This window comes from Hippocampus comes, unplaced genomic scaffold (assembly GCF_001891065.2).
Source record: "Hippocampus comes isolate QL1 unplaced genomic scaffold, H_comes_QL1_v1.1 scaffold6, whole genome shotgun sequence".
Classification (NCBI taxonomy): domain Eukaryota; kingdom Metazoa; phylum Chordata; class Actinopteri; order Syngnathiformes; family Syngnathidae; genus Hippocampus; species Hippocampus comes.
The window spans coordinates 51,872-68,759 of NW_017805833.1; the positions used below are offsets into that span (position 1 = coordinate 51,872).

The 16,888-nt window shown below is 44.6% G+C and overlaps 1 protein-coding gene across 1 annotated transcript in view; it reads right to left on the reverse strand.

The window, feature by feature from the left end:
- Window positions 1–16,888, reverse strand: part of sh2b2 (SH2B adaptor protein 2) — a 21,383-nt gene extending 4,495 nt beyond the window's left edge. The window contains exons 1-7 of the mRNA XM_019887575.1: window positions 16,571–16,888; window positions 6,897–7,851; window positions 2,603–2,704; window positions 2,060–2,151; window positions 1,662–1,765; window positions 1,397–1,577; window positions 709–862 (exon numbers count right to left, since the gene is read on the reverse strand). Coding sequence (XP_019743134.1) covers window positions 709–862; window positions 1,397–1,577; window positions 1,662–1,765; window positions 2,060–2,151; window positions 2,603–2,704; window positions 6,897–7,820 — 1,557 coding nt within the window. The 5' untranslated portion in view covers window positions 7,821–7,851; window positions 16,571–16,888. The remainder of the gene's footprint in view (window positions 1–708; window positions 863–1,396; window positions 1,578–1,661; window positions 1,766–2,059; window positions 2,152–2,602; window positions 2,705–6,896; window positions 7,852–16,570) is intronic.

The following is a 16,888-nucleotide window of genomic DNA, read 5'->3' on the forward strand; positions in this document are numbered from 1 at the left end:
TTTTAAACAAGACGACTAACTGAAACTACATTTTACGTTTGTTTCACCAACTTTTTAAAATCCCATGTTTGATTGTGCCACACTGCTGCAAACCAAATTGCCCTTTGTGGACATTAAAGATAAACTTCTAAAACTGTAGTTATAGTGAAAATGTCCTTCGTTTCCATCTCTGACAATTCATTGCCTGTATGGCGTTTACTTGAAAAGTATTTCTTTTGTATTACTGTACGGCCAACAAAAGAAAGAACGTTTAAACAATTATTTGGGAATTGTACTTGATGTAATTCCACAATATTTAGTGACCTTTTGTATCTTGCGCTCAACAAATACTCAAAAAATAATAATAAAACTAGCCCCGACACGAATAAAAATATGAAATTGAAACAAAAGCATTTTTTGGAAAAAATAAAAATTAATCAAAATGAACAAACCTGCTCTAAAAAAAATAAAATGGCAGATGTCAAAACAAAATAAAACCTAACTCTGATGACAAATCATATCTATTTCCATCCCGCTTCATACACAACACGTGATACACTGATCAACTAGTGTAGTGGAGCCCAATTGTGACGTCACAATTTGTCCAACTTTGGAACGGCTTGCTCTCAATTTCAGGCAGCTAACAAAATTTACTTCATTGTTTAATTTTAGACTACATGTATACTGCAACAACAAAAATCTTTTTTTTTTTAAATTTGTCGTTTCTCATTTTCTTACCTTGGCTTTGCCCTGGAAGTTGAAGGTGAGGACGTACTCGCCGGGCCGCGTCTCACTTTGGCGGATCACAAACAGCCCGTGGCTCCTGGCTCCGCCCGCCAGCACCCACCGAGCCGCAAACGGGATTTTGGTCATCATGATCATGCTTCAATATTGACTCTCTCACTGTATCATTTTTTGTGGCCCGCTAAAAAAATAAGTGTTGACCTCTAAATCAGTGTGTTGGTCTCAAAATTGCAAATGATCTTTCACTTTTAATAACTTGAGATATTGCTCGCATTTTTGGACAATTTACAGAACATTTTCAATTTGGCAAACTGTTGCCGTCACCATACTAGGATGTGAAAATTATGGCCCAACCAGGCAAGAGCTTTGGCTCTTCCAATCACCACTAGTTCATCTCAACTTTCATCACATTGTAGTCAACTACAAAACCGGACTTATTTTGGTGGCTAACATGCTAACATAAATTTGTAATGCTCCTCACCAATCTTCCCTATCACACAAACTTGACCAATTACCCATTAAAATCGAATTCAGTCCCATGGCCCGTTTTTGTTCATTTTGTACTTTAATCGTTTTTTCGTTTCCTTTTCAAAATAACCTGCCTCTTTTTCTTTCAAGATTTGCAAAAATCAGTTGAAAATGTTAAGAAATGAACGGTATACAGAATCATGAAGAAGTGTAGAAATGATTGCCTGTTGGAGCGTTGGAGCCCTGGGCCTCTGGGGACTGCAGGAAGCGCTCTAAAGGCATGTGGGATGGATGCTGGGTGAAGGGGGGTTCCCTGCAACGCACTGAGGGAGCACTGTAATGCTCTGCCGCTGCGGCGCATAACCTCTCCGGAGCTCGGTACACACCTAAACAAGTCAGTTTCCATCCGTTACGAGACATCCGTATTTACGTGCCGATGTGAACGTGACGATGCTGCCGCGGGGGCTCACCCTCAGAAAGCAGCTCGCAGCTGCAGGAGGTCACCATGGAGCAGTCTTTGGATGAAGCCTGACCGTGGGGACACGACGCCAGCTCAATGTCGTCGCCGCTGTCCCTGCAAACGAGGACGCGGGGTGACCACCAGAGAATGTAAACAAACAGCACCGTGTCCAAACACACGTCCTACAAATAAAGTCCCTGTTGACGTCCAGACCAACAAGAAGGAATGTCAGTCATTGCTGTGCGTGTGTGAGTTTGTCCATGTTTGTGTAAAGGGAGCCTGTCAAAACGTCCGCTAATTGGATGATTAATGGCTGTGTGTGTTTCTGCCCTCCTTCTGTGCCCCCCACCCCCTCCTCTTTTTGCTTGCTTGCTTCCTTCCACAGCAAATATTTATGTGAAGGTTTACCCGGGGTCTATGCAGTCCTGGATGTCAGCAACCCAGGAGTTTTTCTGCAGCGAGTCGATAGTTTCCAGGATATATTCTCCTCCGTTCTCCACCTACAGAGCCCAAAAAGCGACAAAAAACAAAAAGGTCCTGTGAAAAACGTGCATGTCCATTTTTCTAAAATTGTGTTAATGGGGTGTTTGCATTTCCGACATTTCATGAACAAAAACATTTTTGAAATGACAAAAAATGGGCCTACCGTGTGTGTTTTTCACAAGACTGCGACACTACACTCAAACACAATCGAACAAGAGCGTTCAACGGGCATTTGTGACAAAATGGAATAAAAACACACCAACTGAAAAACAGATGTGGAGATGACACCAAAAAAAAAAAAAAAGCATTGGCCAAAAAGGAAAATCTGTGTCATGTCACAGGCGGTGAGCATTGAACACATTGAACAGTTGAGGAACTTTAGGAAATCAGTTGTAAAATCCATATCTGTGCTCAAATATCCATATTTCTGACGACGGTATGTCGCGGCGCGGGTTGCTCAGTTCTTACCTTTAAGACAAACGTATTGTCTTTGTCAGGCATCTCCAGGGGCATGGTGGTCCTCACCTCCACAATGGCTGCCAGAGGGATGCTCACCTTCGCTTTTGAAGACTGAACATGTCAAAGAGAAATGACTTGAAATCATGAGGTTAAACATTAGAAGCTAACTTAAGCACAAGGTACTTAGTCCAGAGTTATTTGGACAATAGCAGAGTAGGTATTGTGAAATAAAACAAACATATGAAAGGTCAAGGTTTTTGGAGGGGGGGTTCAATTCGGGTGTTTTGAAAATAAATAAAATAAATAACATGAAGGAATTAAAGCCATTTTATGCAGCCCGCTTCCATTGACAGAAATGGGTCTCTTCCGTTTAAGAAACCAACATTTTTAAGTCGAAACACATGTCTCATTAAACTACAGTCCTATTTACAGGAAACAGTTTCGATGACAAACACTCGCCAGCCATTAATAAAAAACATCAGTAAGTGTGGCAGTAACTGAGTGCACCTTCATGTGTCACGTGACGACCCAATCCAATCCAAAAACAGGTCATTGCTTGCTGTTTGGAAACGCAAAACATCATATGCTGAGGTCGTCCAACACCAAGGACCCTTCTAGTCATAGAACAGAAATTCATGTGAAATACACATTTGAATTTCCTGAAGCTGCGTTAGCTATGGGTATGAAGAACTCATGTTGTGACCACCACCATCTCCTGACCAAGTGAGAACCTCGGATTATCTTCAAATGGAAGATCTATGAGGGCAATGTACAGGTTTTTTTTTTTTTTTTAATAGTTACATATATTATCTATTTTCAGATTCGTATCCAGTGTTTGCATATCCCAGCGGCTCGTGAAATAAGTATAGTTTCTGTGCTACAATATAAAGCTTCCTAATTAGTAGTTTAATTTTGTCTAGCCATACGAGTACCCCCAAAAAAAGACCACCGCTCATGCAATTACGGAGGGTCCGAGGTGAAAATAACTCTTTTACATTAAAACACCATACTTAGCGTGAAAACAGATATTCACACATAACCATTACACAACATGTGTCTGGTTGTATGGCTAGCAAGCTTCCTCATCCATGACAATTAAGGGCCTAAATGAGTCATGCAGCGAGAGCCACAACCCTCGCCCCCAGTCTGCGAAGCGCTCAAACGTAGCGCGGAGAGGGCCAATTTTTCACGCCATCAGCGGACTGTAGCCAACGCACAAACAGGAAGAGTTTACGCCATGTGATCAAAGCAAAGAGTCTGCCGCCCCCCACCCCCCATTTGCCCTCTGCCAAGGATAAACTGAACACATCCAAAAGGGCGCGCTTCTATGTGTGGAGACTGATGGTCTGGTTGAGGCTTATCAGCTGATCTGTCTGGAGTAACAGCGTTCTCATCTTGATCTCGGCCGCCGTCCGCACCCACAATTCCTGTCTGAGGATCACATTTCAAGAGAACACTTCTCCAATGCGCCGCTTCCAGGAAGCTTATGTCGGGCAGAGCTAGCAAAGCCCCATCTAGCCTAGCAAGCTAGCTGGCACCACACTGATGTGCAATGGTGACGATTAACTCGGCAGCTTTATCCGGATTCTTCCTTTAGGCTATGTAATAGACATGTTCATGGCTCTTAGCTGTTTTACGGTGTCAAAATAACTGCCCTGCATTTTTCAAAAGAAGTCGGGTTTACTAGCTTCAAGCAATTTTTTTTTTTTTGCCACTCGATATGACCTTGTGGAGTCATGTTATGAAGAGTCCTTTGTCATGGTGATTCCTTGAAGCGATCATCAAACTTTGACCTCAACGCGGTACCCAACATAGATGACAGAGGCTAAAATCTTTCGCAATTTCGCCTTGTTCACCTGTTTGGCGTACTTGCTTTCAATTTGGGTCCACGTTTAGTGAATTCCCTCCAAGTGTTTGTTAAAATACGAGCTCTGGAATCTTTCTAAAATGGCCACTTCAACCCAAAATTGCTGACTTCCTGTTTGTATGTGGGAATGGTTTCTTGAGTTTTTTTGTGCCGCTTGTTCGTTTGCAGGAAAATAGCTAATTCAATTTGGATGGAAATCCAGATCAATGATTTTTTTTTTTGTACATAGTCACATTTAATTGCAAGGTTTTTTTTTTTGCAGAAGAAAATATGACTCTTCCTGATACAGTCTGTAGGAGGTGGGTATTCACGGCTGGGGTGTAATTTGGTTGCTGAACTAAATTGGGATTAGCCTTGGCAAAGGTCTGCACTTTCGAATGCACTGAAATAGAACATAATCAACATACCAGAGTGTGTTCTTTACTTCCATACCAAATTCATGTGGAATGGTATCGCAGTGGAATATTCAACTTCCACACGTGGTCCATAGTTTACCACAGTACTGACATACAGTATAACGTTTTGAGGTCAAGAACACCGTCCAACGAAGGTGTTTATCCAGCAACGTAAGAATATGTCATCACGCAGCACAAAAGGGCTTGTTCACACTTACTGATAATGCGTTAGTGTAGGATAGATGAAACTGTGGCACTTTCCGTTTCAGGTTATGTCATCGCGACCGTGGGAACAGAACTCCATCGCAAACCGAGTAGTAAGTAGCAAATGTCTCAGGCCACCACAAGCTTTGTTGTTCTAATGTTGTTTCAATCACAACAATCGGTAAGTAGTCAGACACGTTCATGAAGGAGGATTACACAAAATTGACAGAATCCATTTCCGGGGAAAGAAGCCTTTTGATTTTGGTGAGAATATGGATATAGGAATCTAATTTTAACTCTTTGAGTTGCCTTGGCAACAACCGAACAGTCCACCCGATTTAATCATAATGGCAGCACCTGTCCCTAAACCAGAAAGTAGCACGCTATCCATCCATTTTCTACAGTGCCCGTTCTTATTTGTGTCATGGGTGAACTGGGATCTATCCCAGCTGTCTTGAACAAGAGCTGGGGTACAACCTTGACTGGTCAATTGAACGCCACCTTGAGACAAACAGCCATTCACACTTACATTTAGAGTCTTCAATGAGCCCTAGCATAGCATGTTTTAGGAATTTAGGAGGAAACCAAAGTAGCAAGGGGAAAACACACACAAGCTCATGAAAAAAAAAATGAAGATAGGGAAAAGAACTATTTCTATACAACGTATCCTGTTCAGGTTCGCAGGGACCTGCAACCTATCCCCTCTGAGTTCAGGAGAAAGCCGGAAACAAATGCTGGACTGGTCGCAGTTCATCAGAGTGCATAGGGAGAGAGACTACAATTCATACTCTCATTCACATTGTCACTGTGTGGGAGTTGAGCCCACGCTGACTGCAGCATTAATGACTGCAGCTTAGCTAACAGGACACGGAACAACATTATGAGTCAAGACAATACATCTAACTTTTGCACAGTACGATCAACTACATGAAGTGTATTCATTTCCACATCAATTCATGCATCCATTTTGTATAGTGCTTGTCCGCGTTATTTTGTGGGGGCAGTCCCCCCCCCCCCCCCCCCCCCCCTTATTTTGCATCTATATTTTAGTCAATAGTTCAAAGTTACTGTTTCTCCCGATGGGATAGCAGTGGATGTGTGGTCAGAGGGTCTCTGCTGTGTCATCATGCAGCAGCCAGGAAGGAGACTGCGCTGGTCACTTTAATCATCCGACACCGCTGAGTATGCACTCCGGTGATGTGAACAAGACAGCGAAGATAAAGCTTCTCCTCCTGTGTGGAAGTGCTTCTTTTACATGTCGACGTTAATAGAAAACAGTATGTGAAAGTGCTTGGGCACAATGATTTCATGTTCCTTCTTCCAGTGACTCATGCAACTATTTTGGTCCTTCCCTGTGCTGTCATCGCGTGCCAAAGATGAGGAAGCGATCAGGTCGGATTTTCTGCAACAGCAGTTTTGAAGTTTTGAATGTGCTAACGGAGGTCAATGAGACAGTTTCGCACTTTCCACCTGCGCACCCTGCCCCGGTTCCCAACCCCCGATCAGCTCCATTTTCCCACGGTCCTCTTCCAACCGCTTGTGGTACCTTCACCCCACGTTCCCAGCCGTGGAAGATTTACACATCCTCAAGCTGCACTGCACCTTAAGAAGGTCACGGGCAATGACGTAGGAACAGTTGTTCCGATATTATTCTTGTTGATGTTTTATGCTATGTGTTCTGTTGTATCATTGTTATTTTATGTTCAATGTTCTGTAAAGCTCTTTCAGACAGATAGATAGATAGATAGATAGATAGATAGATAGATAGATAGATAGATAGATAGATAGATAGATAGATAGATAGATAGATAGATAGATGGCAATGACTGTAGCATACCTTGGGCGGGACGTAGAACTCAAGCAGGAACCTGTCAGCGCCTTCGTCCCTCTTGCTCTTCCTTAAGAGCAGGCGGCACTTCTGCCACTGTGCAGCGCCCATGCAGTTGGTGTCATCGGCCACCATGTACCGAAGCGCCCCTTCCCTCTGGATCTCGAGCATCTCGGCCTTGTGGCCCTGGCAGCCTCTTGGTAGTCGTAGCTTTTGAGACCACTTCTCTCCCCCTACTGCTGCCGTGATCTCCCCTCCAGCAGCTCCACTGCCGTTCGACTTTCTGGCCGTGGAGGGACCGTCAGGCTCTGGGGAAGCACGGCGATGCCACATCTCCTTGACCCCGTCCACCACGCACAGGCTCATGTTCCTCAGCGAGAAGCCCTTCTTGAAGCGCGCTTTGGGGTGGCTCACTGACACGTCTTCCGAACTGCGGGACTGACCCAGGGCGGACACCTTGTGCGCGGGCTGCGGTCCGGGGGCGCCGGCCGTAGCGCCGCCTCCTCCGCGTTCAATGCCGCCCCCTCCGCTGTCCATGCTGTCCAGGGATTCGCTGGAAGCGCCGGCGTCCTTGCGTCTCTGGTAGAGCTCGTGGCTATAGGACAAAGGGCAGCCTTGGATCCCCAGGAAAGGAACGATGCTGTACTTGGGTGCGACGTTGAAGCCGTCCTCCCCCAGGGAGGATGCCTGGTTCTCCCGTGCCTGGCTCAAAGCCGCCGAGAAGCACTCCAAAAAGTGTTGGGTAAAGTGTTGAGAGAAGCTGGCGTCGGCGCCTGGCGAATCGTAGCACGGGTTCTCTGACAGAAAGCGCTGGAACTTGTCGGCGAAGTCTGCGGCGGAGGCTCGCGCGTGGAGTTCGCAGAACTCTCGCCAGTCAGGCAGTGGGCATGAGGAGGAGAGCTCCGGGCTACCGGGCACCGAGGCTCCGTTCATCACTGGGCCATGCCAACCCACTGAGGAGAGGCTGGAGAGGAGAAGCACAATGGGATGAGGTTGTACTCTGTGAAAAGTCAACACGGGGTTTTTTTTGTTTTGTTTTTTTTTTTCCCCCAAATTGGGAAAAACTGCATTGTATTGAAGCAACACGGGAGATACAAATAACGAGACACATTCAGACACTCAGTCGTACCTCAACCAAGGCTAAGCAATCCTTATTTGGATGAGTTTTAAACTTTCTCATACTGTACGGTAGATACTTACAGATACAAAGAGTGTTAGTAACTTCTGCATTGGATTTTGACGATAAGACTGTTGCAATTTTTTTTTCCCAGCTTCACGTTTTTTGGGATGTGCACCTTTATTGGAACGTACAGCAGAATTTTATAAACTTTTTTTATTTTTATTTTTTAAACCACTGTTCCATCCCTGCAGTTTCATGGAAATGGCTTGACTATTTTAAGTAATGATTGAAAACAAGATTGAAAAATATGATATTTTAGAGGGTAAACACACAAAAAAAAAATCTGTTGAGGTGTTGCTGGCACATCCCACCGGGAAGAGGCTTTGGGGGATGACCCAAGACATGCTGGGGAGACTGTCTCCCGGCTGGCCTGGCATTGCCTTGAAATTCCTCCGGAAGAGCTGGATGAAGTGGTTGGGGAGAGGGAGCCTGGACTTCCATGCTAAAGCTGCTGGACCCACGACCGGACGCCAGATAAGCGGAAGAATATGAATGGATGAAGGTAAACAGAAAATGTAACAGATTTTTACTCTGTTCATTCGTGGCAAGTGGCTAACGCATATGGTCAACCTTAAAATGAAGTCTAACTCCGTGTTTGGTATTTGTCTTGATGGCAAATTCCTGTCTTACACCGTCCGGAATCATCAACTAATGTCCAATTTCATACTGGATCTAATTCACAACGGTGCTGTTTTGAATCTTTGCTGCATGTCATCCCATCCTCCCTTCATTTCCTGTTATTGTTCTGCCATTGCCGTTTAATAAGATCAAATGGGGAGACGGAAACACGAGGAAATGCCGTGATCAAAAGGGAAATGGCGGGCGTCTGGCACGGCCGTGAGCTTGCCCAGCGCGACTTTAGTGACAAGCGATCGGATTATGGCGACGGTCTGCTCGAGGGTTCTATCGGAGCACTTTGAAGGACTCTTGGTGGCCCATCCATCTCACTCACTGTTGTCTGGCTAGCTAATGAGCATGTTTGCTAACCACTGTACAATAGTGCTGCTCAAAGTAAAGTTCATTACACAGTTTATCTTCTGTAATCGCATAACGGCAGTGAAATTGCACGAAAATTTGGACTGGAAATCTAATTGAAACAGCAGCTCTACACAAAAGGTTTAAAGAAGCCAAATGTCACTGACTTTTTAAGGCTACATCAATGAAAATGAAGTCGTCTCATTGTCGGTGGCGATTTCTGCTATGTGCAAAAAGTGCGGCCACACAGGTCGGCATTTTTATTGGCATCATGACATGTAAACCTTGGACATCTGAATTGTAAATGTGCGCACCCTTATGGAGGCATCAGGACTGTTCAAGAATTTTGCTAATAAACGAAATGAGAGATTTTTAGTTTCAAGGAAGTCGTCAAAGGGGCTTTCGCACATGGCCGCCAGTGAGGCGGTATGGGCTCAAAATGATGACATATTTTACCCTATTTTGCACACTTTGAATGGTGGATTCAAGGATTATGATAAATGTTGGAATTGCTGCACAAATTCAGACTAGATCCTACTACATTGCCATGAGAACAGACTCCACAGTGTAATTTCAAGACACACATGCTAGCTTCCAACACACGAGTGATAGGGACACATCTGCAGAGAAGCACTGGGCTGTAACACACATGTTGATCCCATTATTTATTTCTGTGAAGCGCAAACATAAAAGGATATCGAGACGGAAGTGGGCAGTCAAGGCGACACACACCCACGCGCGCCCACAAACACAAAGAGATGGCAAACATTCCACACGTGGTAAAAGGCTTTTCATACAGCATACGACACACACGTGCTGACATTCACAGAATTTCCTGGGAAAGCAGCTTGATGGTTAATCCATCTTTTTGTCAACAATTCGCGTGGACTTGCCTCCATTGGAATGAAGGATAACATACTTTTTCACTATCAGTGAGAGAAAGACGAAATAAATGAGCTAAAACGGTGACATTTACATTTACCTTGGAATGGACAAAAAAATGATTCGCTGTGATTATTTCTTTTTGAGCCACCCCCCACTCCTTAAATTTGGTGACAGAAAGTAGTCTAGACCTTAGACCATTTAGGAGCAGGTCTAAGTTGTGGCGCAGGTGGCGTAACATGATTTGTGTGAATTTCATCGAGGCATAGGCAGACAGATTCTGCGCTCTGCTGATATGTGTGGTGAATGTCATCGTATTTCATTCATAAATATGACAACAGTGTGTTTCGAACATTTTGGATCATTGTAGAAACAATTCATTGGGTGCATTATTATTATCAGGATCTTTGGGGTCAAAGTGGAAGGATCAGGTTGAAAGGCGCTATTCTGTCTGTGATTGCCCGAGCCAACTTTACATCATCCACCCCTAGGTCTGCTTGCAGTTCCTTATAAACATACCCTCCACACTTTGATTCTCTGGATGGACTCCGGCGAGCCTATTTCTGGAGACAGGAAGTATTGTTCACATCCACAATGGCACAAACGCCCCTTTCTACCTGTGTCCGCCTATGAAAATACTACAAGAAGGAAAACTGACTGCTCTTTGCGCTAGATTTGCGCTGGACACGGAAATAGGCTCCTAAAGGTGTTGATCATTCTTAAGATTTGCATTATTAGCATTATTAATCATGTCTTGATGCAAGGGAGGCAAAATGGGGTGCACGACGTGGCCGCAACTCATTTTCAAATTTGCTCTTGGAAGAGAAAATGTATGTGATCACAGAGAATAAAATATGTACTCGTTATAACAAACAGTTGTTGGCAATCGCCAATCTAAACGAATTCTGAAACAAGATAAACACTTGCGTGGCTCAGGAGACATTGTCGAACTTGGCAATGGTTCTTATCTGTTTGATTGCAAATTCATTTAGCCATTAGCTGCATATCAGGGCATCATACAGGAAGACTTTACTAGAAAGTGGTGAGAAACGAATCAATCCACTTAAAGGTCCTGTCTACATTCATGCATCCATCACATCGTCTACACTCATTCAGTTTTGTGTGTGAGTGTGTGTGTGTGTGTGTGCGTGTGTGTGCGCGCACAACAGGTCAATACCTATTCAGCTAAGAACCTACAGTGGGCCAACTTTCCACTCATTCAGCAAAATAACAACAATTGAGGTACATTTGTCAAGTTGCGCCCCCCCACACACACACACACACAGGCTCCCAGAGTCAGCATGAAACACAAGCCGTGGGACAGGAAGAAGTGGACAGCTCTGTCTCAGCGCACTTTGGCTGTATGCTACATTTATGATTGACAGACAAGAGAATGATCTGTGAATGAAAGAAGCAGCCAGAGGACGGCGGAGAGGGAGGCCTGCCTGTTTTGGCTGCAGCTGCTAAAACAATCGAGCAAATGTGTGTGTGTGTGTGTGTGTGTGTGTGTGGAGGTGGAATAAAACACGAAGGACTGAAGGGAGCGGAGGCATCCCCCCCTCGGCTTTCAACCTCAGAGCCACTGGACCCTTTCCTCCTTCTGCTAGCTCCTCCCAATCTGTTGTTAAGATCTACCACCACTGTGTCTCCTCTGCCTCCCCCATCCACACCTCCCCTGAGGGTGAGGTGGGCCTGATATCTCCGTCAGATGCTTGGGATTACTGCGTGCAAGAGTAAACTGAGCAGGGAAGAAAGGATAAGAAAATGTAGCCTGGAAAATCCTCTTCTTCTTCGTGTATCTGAGGCAGGCCTTCAAGAGTGACATACAGTATGCTGAATGAACGCTGACGTGTCTGGCAAAAAAATAATAAGAAGCACAGTTCATTCTAGTTGAAGTAGATTATGAAACTGTCTTTCATCGTAAATCATGACGGAATAAAGTTCAGTCTGTCTCTTCGTTTATTAATTGAACTGAAATTAATAGTTAAACTGATTGGTGCCTTTATCTCAGACAGCTAGGGAGTCATGGTTCATTTGCCTTTATTTTAGCATAAGCTTAACCTATACGGGTGTCTAGCAAAAAAAATCATAAGAAGCACAGTTCATTCTAGTTGAAGTAGATCATGAAACTGTCTTTCAAAGTAAATCATGACGGAATAAAGTTCAGTCTGTCTCTTCGTTTATTAATTGAACCGAAATTAATAGTTAAACTGATTGGCGCCTTTATCTCGGACAGCTAGTGAGTCATGGTTCATTTGCCTTTATTTTAGCATAAGCCTAACCTATACGACCAAAATATTGCTGTATCATACATCTATTTTTTGTTTTTTGCAATACTGATAAATTTATAGCTTGTCTGATCAAACAATGAGCGATCAGCAGCAATTTACATTTCCTGTAACAACTCCACGCTTGGTTGCTTTTTCGTTCTAACACATTCATCCATTCACAAGCTTTCACAACTAACGTTGACATACTCAACACATAGACTTAACTGACAGTTTAGCTGAGCCAGCCAACTCTCCACACCACATCCCTCACCAGGCCAGGACAGGCCATGCATTTTTAAGTCATACACTCAAAGCCACAGATACTACAGAAAGAAAAAAAAAAATACAGATTTGAATAGAATGCGAGATAGCGACCCCAAATGGACAAAAATAATATCTGAACCTCACATGTACTTGACTGCGTTTAGTAATGGAAAATCAATCAGATTAATCAATGGGGTAATGGGCAGAACACTCGCTTCCAAAAATATTTCCATCCATCCATCCATTTTCTGATCTGCTTTATCCTCAAAATTTATTACAGTATATCCTTTTTGGAATGTGGGAGGAAACCGGAGTACCCGGAGAAAACTCACGCAGGCCCGGGGAGAACATGCAAACTGCACATAGGGAGCCCAGAGCTGGAATCGAACGCGGTACCTCTGCACTGTGAGGTCAACGCACTAACCACTCGACACAGGGCCGCCCTAAAAATATTTTTAAAAGAATTTCAAAAGTTGAAGAGATTGGTTTTAATATTTTCACAAAATATTTTTGTAGAGTCCGGCTCCACACATTTTTTTTTCCAAAAACACACACACACACACACACACACACACACACACACATACAAAAATTACACACACACACACACACACACACACACACATCCCCCCCGCGAGCTGCTTCATGCCAGCAGCACGCTGGCCGTGATCGGTTAATGAGCATGATTGGTCATGTCGTGCGCTCACCCCAGGGGGTTTGGGTCCGGCCATGTTTTCTAAGATTAGCCTACACTGTGCATATGCGCATGCACTCACACACACACAAACACAGCTTGCAGCACAGACAGTACAGTAGACGGAGACACGCACCTTCACTCTGAACTCATTAAGGATATTTTCTTATATAAGATGTAAAGAGGGCTCCGGAGTGAGGACGTTTGAGGACAAAACAGCTGCCGTGTCCCACACACAAACTCCAACAGTCACAGTAAAACAACGAATTGATTGGATCAATATGACAGTAATGATTCGATTAGTAAGGATTGTTGCAGTGTGCCAGCATGCAGCTTTGACAATGGCTGGAGACAAAAATTATGACTGAGGAGGACGTTGACGATGTCGGATCAGGAGCAGCAGGACGAAAAACAGAAGTTGGGGGTCATCATTAATAGCTCCTCACTCCACCTTCCTGCCGCTGACCTTTGAACTGACCGTTGATGGCCTCCCCAGTGCAACTGGCTAGGAGGTTTTGGCATGAACAGTCGACACGAGACCGGCACATCTTTTTTTTTTTTTTTCATGTCACTATTTTGTAAAGCACTGACATGAAACGGGGGCACAAAGTCAACCTTGCAGTTTCCCACCGACAGAAGTAGTATCAAGCCTGTTTTACAGTACCTGTCAGTGTTGCAATTCTGTATCAGCGGCACAAACAAAGAATGGAGGCAGAAGGGCAGCCTGGTACATTTCTGCATTCGGTGGTTTATCTCACTGTTCTGTAAAAACGGCACTCACATGACATGGGCCGGTTGGGGTCAATCCAGCAATTTTACACCGCAAGATGTAGTACCAAGTCCCCCTGTACTTTGCTGGTATATAATCTGGAAGTTTTCAGCCTTTTTTCAATGTCGCTCTTCTGTATAAATGGCACTGAAACGGAATGGCACAAAGTCGACTTGGTAATTATCAACTGTCAATGGAAACACTTTTACAGTACCGGTACTTGTAAAACCTGCTCTTTTTTCCCCATGTTGCTGTTCTGTATAAGCAATATGACATCGAATGGGCGAATGACATCAACCCAGCAGTTTTCCGCTTTCAGAGGTAGTACCGAGCCCCGTTTACATTTCTGGTATCATCTGGCAGTTTTTCTTACCTTTCCAATATCAGTCTTCTGGTTAAAGTGTACTGACACATAATGGCACAAAGTCGACTTGGTATTTAACCGCCAGCAGAGGTAGTATCAAGCCACTTTTACACTGACGGGAAAAGCGGCCCTTTCCCACCTTTTTCACCATATAATTGTTCTGGATAAATGGCCATGGCACAGAAATGTGAGGGCAAAGTCAACTTTCCATCTTCTGAGGCTATATCAAGGTACTTTCATACTACCTATAAAAAGTGTTTTTTGTTTCCCTTGTTCATGCCACTGCTTTTCATAAACGTCAATGACACGCGACTGTGATACAAACCCAGCAAATCTCTGCGGGCTCAGACCATGTCCGAGCCACACAAGGTTCCCCAATGCTGACATCTGAGCACACGGCACCGAAATGAGCCCGTCCTCCACCGGCGGATGCCGTCACGTAACGCAAATAGAGAACAAACTGAGGCATCCATATGGCAGCCAGCGATAAAAGGATGGAGAACAAAACGTGTAGGAGACACACATTCCACCGCTGACTTCCATTTCCTGTCACTCACCCACCAGTCTAACTAATTTCGCAGATGAGCGTAGGCCTCCAAATACAGTATGAGCGTGACACCTCCACTCCAGTAGTTATTTGATGGAAGAGTTACGCAGGCGGAACCTTATACACTCAACGGACATGACATTAGATACACCGGCACAATCATACGTCAAAAAAATATTCCGTTTTTATTGACACGTTCAGAAAGACATCTATTTAATGTCATGTTTTTTTAAAGGGGGTTTGTATCTTCTTATCAGCAGTGTTAATTCACTGCACTGAAATGAAATGACTGGAAATGTCATTATTGTGGAGGAAAATTGCCTGGTTGACTTCAGTGTTTGTGTGCAAAATGGTAACTTTTACAGGCAGGGTAACAGGGGCTTTGGGTCTCACCATTTCTTTGCATTTGAGGAAAAGACAGCAGAGGCCTCACTTGATTCAGCAATGTTGCTGTTTTGTCTTTCTTTACATTGTTCAGTTGAATAGAGCAAGTCAAGGGAATCCGTAGCTGCACTTGATGGCAAATGACATGTATGTTGTGAAAAAAATGCCCCAGTCAAGACCCTTTTCACTACTTTTTGAGGAGTACATGATTACTAGGGGGTGTTACGGTAAATTCAATCATATTTTGATTTTACAGAGTTCCAACATGGATGACGTAAGGGACAGGAAGTGAAACCGCCTTGTGCACCAGCCAAAGGTTCCTTCTGTCCACAAATACATTGCAGTTCAGCTGACTTGTGGATATCGTGGCTCGTGATGTGCTTTTGGCACTACGTCAAACTGGTTGACTCATTTGAAACATCATTTCTGGTTTCGTTGACCTGTATGGCAGTTCTGCTTGAGCCCTGTGAACTCTACCGAGCAACAGGTGGGTCGAACAAGAATCAGCGCTATTGAGCTTGACGGATGAAATCGAAATATTTGTGTTTTTTGAATGAAAAAAGAGAAAATGTAATAGGACCGAACAGGAGCGGTTTGAGCTGGCATGGGTGGGTGTGGGGGCTTGGGGCAGTTATGCTTGAGCAGTTCTGTTCGAGCCCTGCAATAAGTGACCAGGACAAGAATTCATTTGACAGATAAAATTGTATACTGTATCAGTGTTACCATTCATAACAATGATTCACGTTGGTTCTTTGTGTCACTTGAATAAAAATCAGCATAAATACAATGACCTAGCTCAATGTTGTCCCCCCCCCCTCATTGATTGCTGTTGGGTTTGATCTAAACACACAGCGGTTTGGCCTATTAAAAAGACACCCAGTAGGAAGTCAATAGCAAGCCCAGCAGCCGCAACAGAGGCCTGGCTGGTGCAGACCTGCTCTGGTGCCAACAGTGGACTTCATGAATGGAGGCTGCTGGGGCTGCTTGAATGACTTTCACATGCAAGCAGCGGATGAATGGCAGTTCTAAGGAGAAAACAACATGCAGCTAGACGCCCACCCGGACACCACCACTGGTCAGGGAGCTGAATTTGAGCCCCAATCAAACGCTAATATCCTGACTCTTGGAAGACCCACACACCCACTCACTCCCCCGGTGCCTCTTTTATCCCAACTGCTCCCCTTTTGGTTCATCTTTACCCCTAAAAGTGACAGAGTCGCCTCTCCAACATGTCCAAGATGTGGTTCAAACAAACCACTCTCCTCCTCCTCAACATGGAAGCCTTTTTTTTTTTGTCCCACATCACACATGGCACCATGAAAGAAGGATGCTGACACATTTTAGCGGCGCTCACCTCAGTGCGGGACGGGTGTCATGACGACGACGACTGGCGGACACAATGCGGCTTCGAGAGGTCCTCTTATTCGTGCTCGAACGTGCTCATTGGTCACCCGACGTCTTTCCACTCCGCGGGGATACGCTTTCTTCACGGCCCGACGAGCACGTCCTCCATCCTTGCGTGCGTCGCACTGTGAGGCAGCTTGGCTGTGAGTGGCTGACGCTGAATGTCGGTGTCTGCCAGACAAGGTAGCTGGAGGATGACAAAACACTTCCGGTTTGGCGCTTCCAGCGTAAAACTGTCAGTCGCGTCCACTTCGCTTACCTCAAATGA